The 14,651-nt window shown below is 40.1% G+C and overlaps 1 protein-coding gene across 2 annotated transcripts in view; it reads left to right on the forward strand.

Moving 5' to 3' along the window:
- The window catches only part of LOC306886387 (cytoplasmic dynein 1 heavy chain 1), a 76,145-nt gene that overhangs the window by 1,424 nt on the left and 60,070 nt on the right, over positions 1-14,651 (forward strand). For both annotated transcript variants that reach the window (XM_079443441.1, XM_079443442.1), the window contains exons 2-7: positions 961-1,048; positions 1,640-1,813; positions 1,902-2,157; positions 7,145-7,331; positions 7,411-7,682; positions 11,693-11,920. In XM_079443441.1, the coding sequence (XP_079299567.1) occupies positions 961-1,048; positions 1,640-1,813; positions 1,902-2,157; positions 7,145-7,331; positions 7,411-7,682; positions 11,693-11,920 (1,205 nt within the window). The remainder of the gene's footprint in view (positions 1-960; positions 1,049-1,639; positions 1,814-1,901; positions 2,158-7,144; positions 7,332-7,410; positions 7,683-11,692; positions 11,921-14,651) is intronic.

The raw sequence follows: 14,651 nt of genomic DNA on the forward strand, positions 1-14,651 counted from the left end.
TAATGAAGCTCAAAGGTGGCGTGAGTGCAATTAAATTCATGTAGAGATTGTTTTAAATGTAACATTTTGACTATATAAATATTAAATGATTTAAATCACTGCAAAGATGCTTTAAAAATGAGACTAAAGCTGCCAGTAGCTGGCGGCAAGTCACTGATTTTAGCACTGAATCATTCATTCAATTGATTCGTTCAAATTCATTCATTCAGGAACGAAGCAAGTGACTGTTTTTATAAAAGCGTAATTATGAACGGCTCAGCTGTGACTTCGTTTGAAGCTGTTTGTGTTGACGAAATGGAGAAAAATCAAGCAATATTGTTGTAGTCATTTAATATTAACTTCTTGTTTATTGAACTGTTGTATTAAATCAATCACATTTGTAGACTTGCTTAATAATCCTCAAAGTCTGTCTTGGTTCATGCCGAACTCCCATCGTGTCTACACTGTGTTATAATGAGGGATTCGTGGATGTGCATAACTGTTTTGAGCAGTGAGTGGATTCTGATTAACACTGTTTAAGGAATCAATAGCTCTATCTGTGATGCATTACTCAATGCTGCAACAACACAAGCATGCTGACCGGGTCAGTCGCGCTGGTGCTGATAGATATGCTTTCATTGTCGCACGCAGTCGTTTTCAGCTGCATATGGTGGCACTGTAGAGCCTTGACAAGCCCTGTTCATCAGAAACTATTCTGATAATTACAGTGATTTACAGTCATGACAGTGAAGCGCTTTGAACGAGACGTAAACGATGCTCTCTTTAGGGAGAATGTGTTCTTGTTACTGTAGTGCTGTTGTGTTTGTGTTCAGACTCCAGGCAATAACACACAAACACCAGCAGCTGATTATTTATCATCACATGCTGCTCATCTTTGCTTCTGTTGGGTTCACATCAGATGATGAAATAAAGATTAGCTGATTTATCACAAACGGCTGGTTGTTTGTTGTTGTTCTGCAGAGGATGTTGGAGATGAAGGTGAAGAGGAGCGCGAGTGCATTTCCTACAGCATCAGCATTGACATCCATTACGGGCTGAAATCAAACAGGTAACGAGCTCAGACTAACCCTAACTCTATGAGCTGATGACTCTGATGTACAATGCTGCCCAAAATGATTATAACACTAGTATTTTCAGCACCTAAAAAAGTCAGTTGCTTGTATCTTCTGCTGTAGTCTGTCAGCAGGAAATATGAGTTTATATTTCCAAACATTCATTTAGCCATTATTGTAATAATCCAGTGAGATGTTTGAGATCTGATCTGATCATCATCAGTCTGTCTGGAATGACATGAAGAAACAGAACAAACTGAGACTAAATCCAGAAGAACTGTGTCTCTGCTTCAAGAAACCTCCTGCAAAGCTACAGTGCTGTTAAAAGTTTAGGCACTCGAGTAAAAATGCTGTAAAATGAGGATGCTGTCAAAAAATAATGTTATGAATGGATTTCATCTATCAATTAACTTCTATCAACTAAACTAAATCAACATGTGTTGTGAGCATGCTTTGTGTTTAAAGCAGCTTTTCCAGAGTTTCTCAGGAGCTTTAAACCATGTTTTCGCTGCTGAAAATACTAGTGTACTAATAATTTTGGCCAGTGCTGTATGTGTGGTGTTCTGATGAGAAATGTGGTCTTTCAGCCTGGCCCTGATCAAGCGGATCGGAGTGATCGATGCGGACAAACCCATCTCGACTCAGGTGCGAGTTCTGACTCTGAGCGAAGATTCTCCGTACGAGACGCTGCACTCCTTCATCAGCAATGCCGTGTCTCCGTACTTCAAATCCTACATTCGGGAGTCTGGCAAAGCCGACAGGTAACGTCCGCTCTGATCTTCAGAGAGAGAGTAACGCGTCTCATCCTCACACGAGAGCCTGCGTCATTGTTTCTGTGTGTCTGCGCAGGGATGGAGATAAAATGGCCCCTTCGGTGGAGAAGAAGATCGCGGAGCTGGAGATGGGCTTACTGCACCTGCAGCAGAACATCGAGATCCCCGAGATCAGCCTGCTCATCCACCCCATCATCACCAACGTGGCCAAGCAGTGCTACGAGCGCGGAGAGAAGCCCAAGGTCACAGATTTCGGGGATAAAGTGGAGGATCCGAGCTTCCTGAACCAGCTGCAGTCTGGAGTCAACCGCTGGATCCGGGAGATTCAGAAGGTTTGAGACTCGCTGTCCTTCAGATGAACTTACTGATAGGGCTGCGATGATAAATTGATGCAGAATCGATTCGTGGATCGATCTTCCGAATGCATGGTGATTCTCTCTGGAATGGAGCTTATATTTTAACAGCAGATGGCGCTCTACTCTAGTGTTTATCCACACACTCAAATGCTGATGAAGAAGAGCGCTGAAGAGCACTGAGGCTGTAATCTCAGCTCGGCTCAGAATGCTTATGACACCAGATTATGTAATGTAAACAGCCCACTGTGAACACCCTTGTAATTCACTTCAACCTTTTCGAATCTTATGAATGATTATTTTAGGTTCAAGTGTTTGTAAGGATTTGGAAACGAGCAGAGTAGGCTGTTTCTGAAGCATGCAGCGCCACCTGCTGTTCAAACTAACCTCAGAATCCACTCCAGAAACAATCGCCATGCATTCAGAAAATCTCAGAATCAATGCGGAAGCATTTCTTGATTTGCAATGCATCGATTTATTTTTCCCATAACAGATATGACAAAAAAATTAAATCTGTTTTTTTTTTTCAGAACATTTGACCAAATTTTGTTTTTTAACTAGAGGTCGACCGATTGATCGGCCGATTTTGGGCATTTTTTTATTAATCTGCATCGGCTGATTGTGCTGCAAATTAGGCCGATTAATATACAGGCGCGTCTGCAAGCAACATGTGATGCTGCCTCAAGCAGATGGCCATTCCACTGGCACCACGGATAACCCTGTGATGTCCCCCTCTGCCTGCTAACTTTCTGAAGAGAGAACTACCTGGTAGCTGTGCGATTAATCGAAATCAAATCGCAATCACGATTTGAGACGTTGTGATTTGCTAATCGCAAAGCCTGCTATGTGGACGTGATATTACTCTGATCCAGAGCATATGCATGACTGCCAGCCTTGAGTGACAGTCTTCCTAACAACAGAGTGAGCGCACCTCCTCCTCGATCAGCACTGCTCTAGCCAACTGTGTAAACACCCACCGTTTAAAAAGGGTCACATCGAAACTTAGGCAAATTAAAACTAAAGAAAACATATATATATATATATATATATATATATATATATATATATATATATATATATATATATATATATATATATATATATATATATATATATAAGTAACATGTAATACTTTAATAATTGACTTAAAGAAATAGTTCTTTTATTTATAAAAAATAAACAAATCTTTCCTGTGAAATTCAGTAATTCTGTGAAGTACAGGTGTATCTCAATAAATTAAAGTCGTGGAAAAGTTCCTTTATTTCAGTAATTCAACTCAAATTGTGAAACTCGTGTAGTAAATAAATGCAATGCACACAGACTGAAGTAGTTTAAGTCTTTGGTTCTTTTAATTGTGATGATTTAGGCTCACATTTACAAAAACCCACCAATTCACATCTCAACAAATTAGAGTACTTCATAAGACCAATAAAAAAAACAACATTTTTAGTGAATTGTTGGCCTTCTGGAAAGTATGTTCATTTACTGTATCAGGGCTTGACGCTTACCTATTCCCCAAGGAGCACATGTAAGTCAAAAAATTTAGGAGCGCATTAAAAACATTTAGGGGCGCAATGCAAATTTTTCTAATGAGGTGTTTTAGCTTAATAAGGGGATACAAAGAGACATTTACAAGCACCATTATTTAATTTATCAGAATACAGAAAGTACACAAGGTTTTTAAATAATTTTACTTCAGACACTATTTAATAGGCTAATTATGTAATTAGTTATAATCCTATTAAACTGTGTCGGTATAAAATTTTCACAATAATCATTGAAGCTTTTGTCACGGTATATGTTTTTGTTTTTAAATCACAATATATAATTTCTAAGTGAAAAAAAGTGTTGTCCTCCTAACAGGTTAAATAACTTTATTAAAGATAATTTACTAAAAGACTTTTATAAAAAATACATAAAAATATAAAGTAAACAAGTGTTTCAAGATTAGAGAGCAAAAGATTGTTCAAATGAACGAAAGAACAATAGGTAAGTAAGTCCCATTTGTTAACATTAGTTAAAGCAGGTTAACATTAACTAACAATGTGCAATAGCTAATTGTTGCAGTAGTTAATATTCTTTGTTATTAATAAATGCAGTCATTGTTTTTTTCATGTTAACTAATGGAGCTTGTGTTACTGAACAATAATAACGAATCAGTCGTTGATATATAGATAGGCCCACTGTTCTCTATTATAGATCAGTGGATGGGCCATGCTTTAGCTTAGAAACAATGTTTGAAAATAAATAGCTCATTAAGTCTTTAAGTAAGAATTATTGGATGCTATTGTGAAGACTAAAGCGAATATAAATATCTAAATGACTGAGTGTGAAACATTATTTACACAGTTTTAGGAAAGTAGCGCAGCTGATTTGTTTACTGGGTTACCGGGGTAACGGCAGCGGCAGCGCCCTCTAGTGGCGAATGTGCGTCATTCAGCGCGTCTTCACTTTAACTCGCTCCGCTTTTCTTCTCATCTGTGCTCATTTAAATTAAACCGTTGCCTTTTTAAAGTTCTAAAGTAATCATATGAGGCTGCATCGCAATTTTTCCATACATAAACAGAATAAATTAATACGTTTGTTATAGGCTACTGTATAAGTTAGGCTGTTTTGTATTTTGTTTTGTATTCGTACTTGTGCTCCTAAATACATTTTCCAGTTCGCACACATCTATTTTTAGTCGCAAATGCGAGTGAAATGCTGTCGAGCCCTGAGTATATGTACTCAATACTTGGTAGAGGCTCCTTTTGCTTTAATTACTGCCTCAATGCGGCGTGGCATGGAGGTGATGAGTCTGTGGCACTGCTGAGGTGGTGTGGAAGCCCAGGCTGCTTTGATAGCGGCCTTCAGGTCATTGTTGGGTCTGGTGTCTCTCATCTTCCTCTTGACAATACCTCAGAGATTCTCTATGGGATTCAGGTCAGGCAATGAATCTAAAATATGTGACTTACAAGAAAAAAATTAACTTTTTCACCACTTTCTAATTTGAGATGCACCTGCACATAATAAATCATATTTTGGCATTCAAATACATCGCGAATGCAGAAACATTTGATTTTGTGTCGAATGAGACCCAACGTTGGTTTCAGTTTCGTTTTAGCCTAAATTAATGTGTTTTGGTTTGTCGTTTATAGCTAGCTTATTATATTTTTAATTCTTGTTCTTTTCTAAATACTGTTAATTGGAAGCATTTGTTGTGGAGTGAGGGGAACTGAAATAGCCTAGCTATGTTTAAAGTGTATATTATAAAGTTTGTAAACATTTCACGTCGGCATTAGGCCTATTTCTGAATGAAATAATAAAATGCGACTTATACGTGACTTCTCTCTCTCGCTCTCTAAAAAATGCTATTTTTATACACACAGCATATTTTAACCATGCAGCAAACCTTTTTAAATATTTTGATAAATTACTGAAAACAATTAACATCCCTGAGATGAAAGGGGGGGGGAAGAAATAAAATCGGCCAAACATATCGGCCAAAAAAATCGGCATCATATATCGGCCATCGGCTGCCCTGATTTCTAAATATCGGCATCGGCCAGAGAAAAACCCATATCGGTCGACCTCTATTTTTAACTAGTCAGCTTGCAAATTTAAGTACAACATGATTCAAGTAACTTTTTCTTTTGTAACTTAGCTACAGAAAATTCTATTCCAAGAGCAGCACACATGAAGTTGTCAACATGATGTAACTGTTAAACAAATCACTTGTTCTTTGCAGAAAAAATGCATGAACTACAACTAAAGTTTGTACAAATTTGTCTGAAACATATGTTCAGAAATGAAAGGTAAATGCTTAAAAAATGATTAACTATTAACTATAAATGTTCTGTAAAAACAATGAACAGCAGCTTTCAGTCTGTCACTGTGATGCAAACATCAAATATCAGACATACAGCAGTAGTTACAGGTTTTATATTCGGTCGTGCTGCTTTTCCATTGTTCTTTTCTATGTAAACATGGACGCGTTTTCTGTTGCGCTCGCGTCTATGGCATTCTAAAAATGCAGCGCTCCAGTTAAGAGAAGTTCTTACTCCATCTTGCATTTTTTTGCTATTCCACGGTCCGCGTCGCATCTGTCAACACAAAGTGCATTCTGTGTGAATGGTGCCTCGCGATATGAGCGCGGTTGGATCATTTTGTCTTTACTGTTTTTATTTCCATATTGTCAAAGTGTCTAATTCCAACGTTTGATAATATTTCTATTCAAAATCTTGATTCCTCGATTTCTAAAAAATAAAATCGTGGCTAAACAGTAAATTTGAATTAATCAGTTAAATTATATTACAATATTAACTAGAGCTGGTCGTCACCAAGTGCCTCATGATACGAGAGGTCAAGGTTCAGTGTCTGTGGCAAACAGGAAGTCTGAATCTCATTATCTTCACATTGTCTCGTAGAAGAGCCTAGACAACACTGAGAAATGCTTGTTTTAGCTAATTTACACAAGCAACTGCTTTATCAGTAAATGAAATTAATTTATTATCAGTGACGTGTCGTGTGAACAAGAACTGCATTATTCTGTTGTTTAATGTATTGGTGCAGCTCTACAAAAACACTATGGTTTGCTGATAGGGGCCACACAATATGGAGGAAAACATGATTCACAAGCTTAAGAATTAATGCATCAAATCAATTTTCAGTTTTTTTTTACTTTTTTTTTTTTCTTCTGGGTGAATAAAACGGCAGATCTGTGGTTTCTCCATATTCTCAGACTGTATGAGCCATAAATGCCTGATGCAGCAAATATGATACAAAACATAAAATGCAAGCATGTCTTTTCTATTTTCATTTAGATTTTGTCTAAAGTTTCAATGAACCGTTCAATTAAAAAACAATTAGATTTCTTAGCCCTGATGATTAGCTCACTGTGTCAAGCTCATCTGCAGTGTTTACTTGTATATCTGGCGCAGGCCTGCAGCCGATCAGGGTTTCAGGTTTGTGCTGCTGTTTCTTTCAGGTGACTAAACTGGACCGAGACCCGGCGTCTGGAACGGCGCTGCAGGAGATCGGCTTCTGGCTGAACCTGGAGCGAGCTCTCAACCGCATCCAGGAGAAGAGGGAGAGTCCGGAGGTGCTGCTGACGCTCGACATCCTCAAACACGGCAAACGCTTCCACGCCACGGTCAGCTTCGACACTGACACAGGTGAGCGTGCGCCGTGAGTTATCTCATGAGGTTAGTCCATGATGCTCCACGTTTGTGAACGATCTGTTGTGTTTCTCAGGCCTGAAGCAGGCTGTGGAGACGGTGAACGACTACAACCCTCTGATGAAGGACTTTCCCCTCAACGATCTCCTGTCGGCCACCGAGCTCGACAAGATCCGGCAGGCGCTGGTGGCCATTTTCACTCACCTTCGCAAGATCCGAAACACCAAGTACCCCATCCAGCGTGCGTTGCGTCTGGTGGAGGCCATCTCCAGAGACCTGAGCTCTCAGCTGCTCAAAGTGCTGGGCACTCGCAAGCTCATGCATGTGGCGTACGAGGAGTTTGAGAAGGTATGGCTGAGCCAGCAGCACTCGCTCCGAGGGTTGGGTATAAAATAGGGCTGGGTTTTGACTAGTGGTGGGCTAAATTTTTTAAAAATTTAATTTTTTAAATCTAGATTAATCTCACTGTAATCTTGGAATTAATCTAGATTAAAATGGCTCATTTGAATTCTGACGAAGGCATTCAGAATGTGTGCTACCCAAATAATGACTAAAAGTAAGACTTTGAGAACGGGTTTCTCAAGCCAGGTGGCGCATTAGACCAGGGGCTCATCTCCTGTTTCCAAAATGCATCACAAACTGCTTGAGAAAGCTGTTCTACTATGATAATTGGTGATGAAAATAAATCATGTTCAATAAGATGTACTTGTGTTTACTAACTGTTTATTCAGTTAAACATGAATTTTGAACTGTAGGCCTACATAAGAGGCCGTGATGAACTGTTTACAGTCAGTAGCTTTGTGTCAATCAGTCCAAGCTCTATTTCTCCTTCTTCCACCAGTCACTCAGAAACACCAGCTTGTTCACATTTTCTGGTGACAAACTAGATCTCCTCTTCTGCACAATATGGCCTGCTAAAGAAAAAAGTCTCTCGCATGGGACAGTTGTGGCAGGAGTCCCCAAGTATTTACGGGCAATGTGGGCCATCTTACCATAGACAGCAGTGTGCTCCGACCACCACTTCAGTGGACACTGATCTAGACTGGCACTGGGCTCTACCTTGTACCTCTCCACAGTATTGTCTTCTGGTGTCTCCTCATCTGATTCTGAGTCTGATCCCATCAGTAGCAGGGCTGTTTTCTTGGGTGGCTCAGGGTTCTCCTCCCCGAGTGGCTGCAGAGCAGGTTCTTCTCCCTTCACCAACTCACTTAGCTTTGCCCACACTGGCTAAGTGACGCACACACACACACACACACACAGAGACAGACAGAAACAGAGCAATAAATAATTAATGACTGATTCATTTAACTCAGATTACACATTTTTTTTAAAGTTCTTAATCACATTACATTTAAGGGCACGTGTTTCTTAAATACAAAGTGACATTTAAAAGAACTTGTATGCCAATTCATGAACACGCTATCTTTGTAGTCCATACCTGCATGGCTCCAGCAGTTTCTCTAGCTTTGCCAACTTCTCATATTCAGCATTTGTTGGGAGGGCCAGATTGTGCTTCTGCTGAGACAGCGTTGTGTGCAGTTGATCATCTCAAGGGTGGAATTCCACCGTGTTGGAACATCTTGCACGAGTGGCTCCTGAACTTGTCCAAGGGAGGCTTGCTGGACATTCAGCTCGTCTGAGTTGGCCGGACTGTGTTTGAAATGTCCGACCACTTTACGGCACTTGGCCAGTGCACCATCAAAACCACCTTCCCAAAGTGACATTACAATAGCTCTCTGTACAACATGTGCAACACAGGGCAAATGCTCGAATGGCAGGATCCTCCCTGCTGCCACCATATTAGGAGCGCTGTCTGTTGCAATAGTGCTGATTTTGTCAGCTATTCCCCACTGATTAGTGACGTCGAGAAACTGCCTGGCATGCGCTTCTGCAAAGTGACGGTCCTCTGTTTTCATCACACCTAACGGACAGACAAAGTAGATCTGAATAAGTTCACTACTAGTAGTAAACAACTAGCAATCAAGAAGCAAACATAATGTGGTGGTAATTTGTGGTGTCGTGGTAATTAATAGGGTAAGTAATTAAATTAAATTATGTAATTTTAAATTACATAACGTAGCCTACCTAAAGCGAAGGAGTGAAGTTCCCAGCTGGCATCGATGAGGTGTACAGTAACGCCGAGGTAGTTTTCGTTGTTGACAGATGTCCAATGGTCCCCAGTCAGTGCTACACACCTCGCCTCTACCATCTTCTCATCTTTTACGGCTTTCTCTGCGGCGTGCTGGTCATGTATTCTCATGATAGTTCGCCTCGCAGGTAGTTTGTAAGATGGGTCACCTGTGGCCGCCTGGAGAACAAGCTCGTGCCCATCATCTTCAACCACGCTGATGGGCCGGCAGCTGGTGGCAATCCACTGAGCGAGGAGATTAGTTAGCTTGGCTGATAGAGCTGTGCTGATGGGCTTGCCTCGGTTGCACTCAAACATAGTAGTTTGACGACGACTCTTCCCCTGCGCTACATCAGTGCTTGGCCCGGCATCTTCTGCATTAGCTAAGGGATGCTTTGCGTTTAGGTGGTAATTGAGACTGGAAGAACTCCTACAGTAAACTAATTCCGCATTGCACAAGGTGCAAACAACCTTAGTCTTGTCGAGGTTTCCATTGGGAAGCTTCTTAAAAATAAAATTTCCCTGAAGCAAACCCGGCGGCTTCATAGCTGCATCCATGTTAGCACGTCACGTTTGATGTGGTAATTTCACAGTAGGCATACACACAGGTTCGAAGACTCGTTCTCGCCCCCTACAGTGCAATTCGGCTAGGTATACATCCACGCTAAAATATCAAGGTGAAAGTCATCATAGCTTGCGTAGTATAGACCCAGCTTCCAACCCAACTTTGAGAATAGATTAACGGCGATTATTTTTTTTTTATCGCCCGATAAGAGTCTCACGTTAACGCCGATAACGGCACACCACTAGTTTTGACACACATTTAATGATTCTTACATCCCAAATATTTATTAGGGGTGTAAGAAAATATCGATACACGTGAGTATCGTGATATTTTGCTTGGTGATACTGTATCGATTCTCCAAAACGGAATATCGATAATAAATATTTATTAATAAATAAATAAAATCATAGAAGATTCATGGCAGTCGTTTCGTTTTGAGTTCATATCCCGACCGCCAGATATCAGTCTTCTCTGAACTTAAACAGTGACTACTAGCAGTGAAATACTAGCATCAGGGCACTCCACTAATGTTAGCGTTAATATAGTTTGCTGCCAGTAATGGAGGATGAAAGAATTGTTCCAGTTCTTGTTTCGGTGTACAAAGCTGAAGTGTGGCGCCATTTGGGCGTTTGTGGTAATGCCTGCCCCGGGACCGTGGCGCGAGTGCCGCTTGCCGCAGAGAGTCTCCTGCAGCTGCAGCTTTCTCTCGTAATTCAGGGTGTTTTGTGCTGTTGGGGCGGTGCTTGCGTCACGTTCTCGGCGATTCCACGCGGAACATAAATACAAACTGAAAAACCTGTGAAATCCAAGTTGAAAAGTTGTGAGAATGTTTAACAGCTGTATTTATTTGATTGTTTTACACTTGTTTTGTTTTCTTTAGGAATCCTGCAAGCACTTTATTTTTCATTGATATTAAGCAGATGTCATTTTTTGTTCAGATCAAATGTTATGACATTGCATGTCACAATTGTAAACTTAAACTGTGAAACTTTAAAGTAGAGTAAATATATATTTTTTAATCTTTTTATAAAATACATTTTATACATGCATCTAACTAAAGAATCATGCAAGCACTTGAATATTTCCCGCTTGACTCGTACTGCACAACAAGTGCTTCAATGTTGACTGATTATTACTAATGCAGATCCCAGTGTGTTCTGGATAAACTATTTTTATTTATTTATTTTTTGCTAAGGTTTGCATATGGTGGTGTGTTCTTAATGACAGCTTTCCTGAAAAAAATATATCCTATTCCTAAAATAAGAAATATCCCAATATATCGCCTTGCTTACAGTATCGCAATATATCGTATCGCCAGATTCTTGCCAATACACATCCCTAATATTTATTAGTGCTAACAATTAAGTTTTTGCTCAAAATGAACCAAAATTAAAAACAAAATCAAATAATTTCCGCACAGGAAAGACATTGTGTTGTTTCAAAACAAAGGGAAATGTATGTCGGCATTGGCCATCGGCCAAAATGAGTTGAAATATTGGATATTGGCAAAAAGCTACTATTCTGCATCTCTAAAAACATAATTTTTTATTTAAAGTATCGGTTTAGGCACTGGTTCCATTTTAAAAGTATTGATTTGGATTCCCAGCCCTACTCTCTCCTCCCGCAGCGATGCAGCTCACGCCTCACGCTCTCCTTCCTCCGCAGGTGATGGTGGCGTGTTTCGAAGTCTTCCAGACGTGGGAGGACGAGTACGAGAAGCTGCAGGTGCTCCTGAGGGACATTGTGAAGAGGAAGAGGGAGGAGAATCTGAAGATGGTGTGGCGTCTCAGTCCGGCTCACCGTAAGCTCCAGGCCCGCTTGGATCACATGCGGCGCTTCAGACGGCAGCACGAGCAGCTGAGAGCCGTCATCGTTCGTGTTCTCAGACCTCAGGTATGAATCTGACGCCTTCTGTTTGTGATTGTTCTGATGGTGTGAAGTAGGGCTGTGCTATTTGGGGGAAATATCTAATTGCGATATTTTTGACAAATATTGCGATTTGATTTGCGATTTTTAAATTTGCAAAGTCAAGCTTCAGCTTAATATTGTCAATAATGTGCAGCACATAACAATAGAAAACAATAGCACATAAAATAACAATAGAATCCATTTTGTTTTGGGCATTATTCCAATAGGAATGACTGTTGTTCTATTGGTTTCCATCTGCTAGATTACATCCCACCAATAGAATGCATCAAATACCAGCAGACACCATTATAGTTTACATTAAAACCAATACAATTACCATTATAACCCCATTATAATCCACTACAGTTTCTACTGCGTTTTGGGAGGGGTTCTACTGGGGGTTTTTTTTGGGGGGGGGGGGGGGGGGGGTGTTCTGATGGTTATAATGGTATTGCTACTTCACAGGAAAGATTTTTTATTGTTTTATAAATAACTATTTCTTTAGTCAATTATTAAAGTATTACATGTTACACGGGCTGAGTTATTCATTTGTAAGTATTTGGGATTTTAAGAACAAGTGGGAAATGTGCTGAATGTTTCATTTCATCCAAGTGAAATTGGCAAGCATTTAGACTTAAATTACATTCGTATCAAACGCGGAGCCAGGCGCGAGTGGACACAGGTTGCACGCGTGCGTCAGGCCTCGTCCATATTGCCAGATGTGCTCGTGAGAGACTTGCGGAGCAGAACCGGACGCCAGACCGTGAGTATATAAGAGCATTACGAGACAGGCTGCGTGTAAACGGCTCGTCTGTGAGACGCTGAGCGGAGCGAGTAGGAGAAGCATTCAGAAACGCGGTCTTCTGAATTAGCGAACATGCATTATAAACTTATTTCAAATTAATCTTTTGGGAAATAAAATGTGTAAGATAACGTTCATGAAGTCTACTAATAAAACGTCTAAAGATGTATCTTTTATTCTCCAGTACTGACAGCAGAACCGATAAGGGAGCTCTTGAAATGCGTTGTGACGCAGCTCTTGCAAATTACCTCGTTGTCTGTCATTTCGAAGCTGTAGTTACATACGTTTTTCTTTAGTTTTAATTTGCCTAAGTTTCGATCTGACCCTTTTTAAACGGTGGGTGTTTACGCAGTTGGCTAGAGCAGTGCTGATCGAGGAGAACGGAGGTGCGCTCACTCTGTTGTTAGGAAGACTGTCACTCAAGGCTGGCAGTCATGCATATGCTCTGGAACGGAGTAATATCACGTCCACATCGCAGGCTTTGTGATTTAGCAAATTGCAAAGTCTCAAATTGCGATTTCGATTCGATTTCGATTAGTTGCACAGCCCTAGTGTGAAGCGTGCACGAGTCCCTAGTCTCTCACGAGCACATCTGGCAATATGGACGAGGCCTGACGCACGCGCGCATTGATTATTATGGTGAACGCCAGATGGCTGACGCGTCAATGTATCTGGAGCGGTCGAATAGGGGATCTACACGTATCTATGGTCTGCTTGTCACTCCAAGGAAGAGAGGGGCGGAGTCAGCAGTAGGGCTGGGTATCGAGTTCGATACTTTTTAGGCACCGACCGAATTGCCTCGATACCACCGAGTATCGAAAAACGTCTTGTCGTTCGGTACCAAATTTCAGCCAAACTAGACAGACAAAGCCTTTCAATGTAACAAAAAAAAAAGACATGGCAGATATTTAGGCCAAAGTGGGCGAAGATAAAAATCTGTCATTTTATCTTTCTTATAAAAAAATAAGAACAAAGATACACATTACAAACACACATAATATACAAATAAAACAAACAGTGCTTTATTTCCAGGTACAATAGGTGTATTTAGCAGAGCATTCAATGAAATTGAATGAACAAATATAAAATTTATAATAATAATATAGTAAAATATATAAATAAAAATAGACTGATTCCTAAAGCAACTGTATTAAAGTTTTTCAGTCAAGAATAGTGAGTGATTTTTCTGTGTTTTGTTGATGTTAAATGAATAGTTCCCCCAAAAACTAAATAGTCATCTGTCTGTCAATTCTGTCATAATGTATTATATTTATACCATCATTTACTCAAAAGTTGTTTTAAACCTGATGAGTTTCTTTCTTCTGCTGAACATAAATGCTATTTTGAAGAAGGTGGAAAACCAATCAGTTGCTGGTCCTCAGTGACTTCCACAGGATTGTTCTTTCCTATCAAAGCCAATGTGGACCAGCAACTGTTTGGTTACCCTCATTCTTCAAAATATCTTATTTTGGGTTCAGCACAATAAATTAATAGAGGTTTGGGAAACATGTGAGTGAGTAAATAATGACAGAAATTAAATTTTAGGGTGAACTATCCCTTTAATGACAGTCGACAGCATGTTTAGTGTCCTGTCCCTTTAAGAGCTGCACGCATCTAATATACAGGCACGCATCTGTTTGTCTCTTAACTATTTACTTTTATTTTAGAGATAACCAACTGAGTCTGTATGTAAACCTTGTGTGTTTTGACAGTATTAGCGCAAAAGATAAGTTAGTTGAGTAATCAGGCGCTGTTAGACAGGCTTTTTAGTGCGTGCTTCAGGTGTATGCGCTCAGAAAAAGCGCACGTCAGACCAGCGCGCGAATTAAACATTTAACCAGCAAGGCTTGTGTGCAAATAATGTACTTCTGCGACCGTGAATAAGTGCAGTGTCCTGTCTGAGTAACTCTACTG

The sequence above is a fragment of the Barbus barbus genome, assembly GCF_936440315.1.
Source record: "Barbus barbus genome assembly, chromosome: 20".
NCBI classification, from domain to species: Eukaryota; Metazoa; Chordata; class Actinopteri; order Cypriniformes; family Cyprinidae; genus Barbus; species Barbus barbus.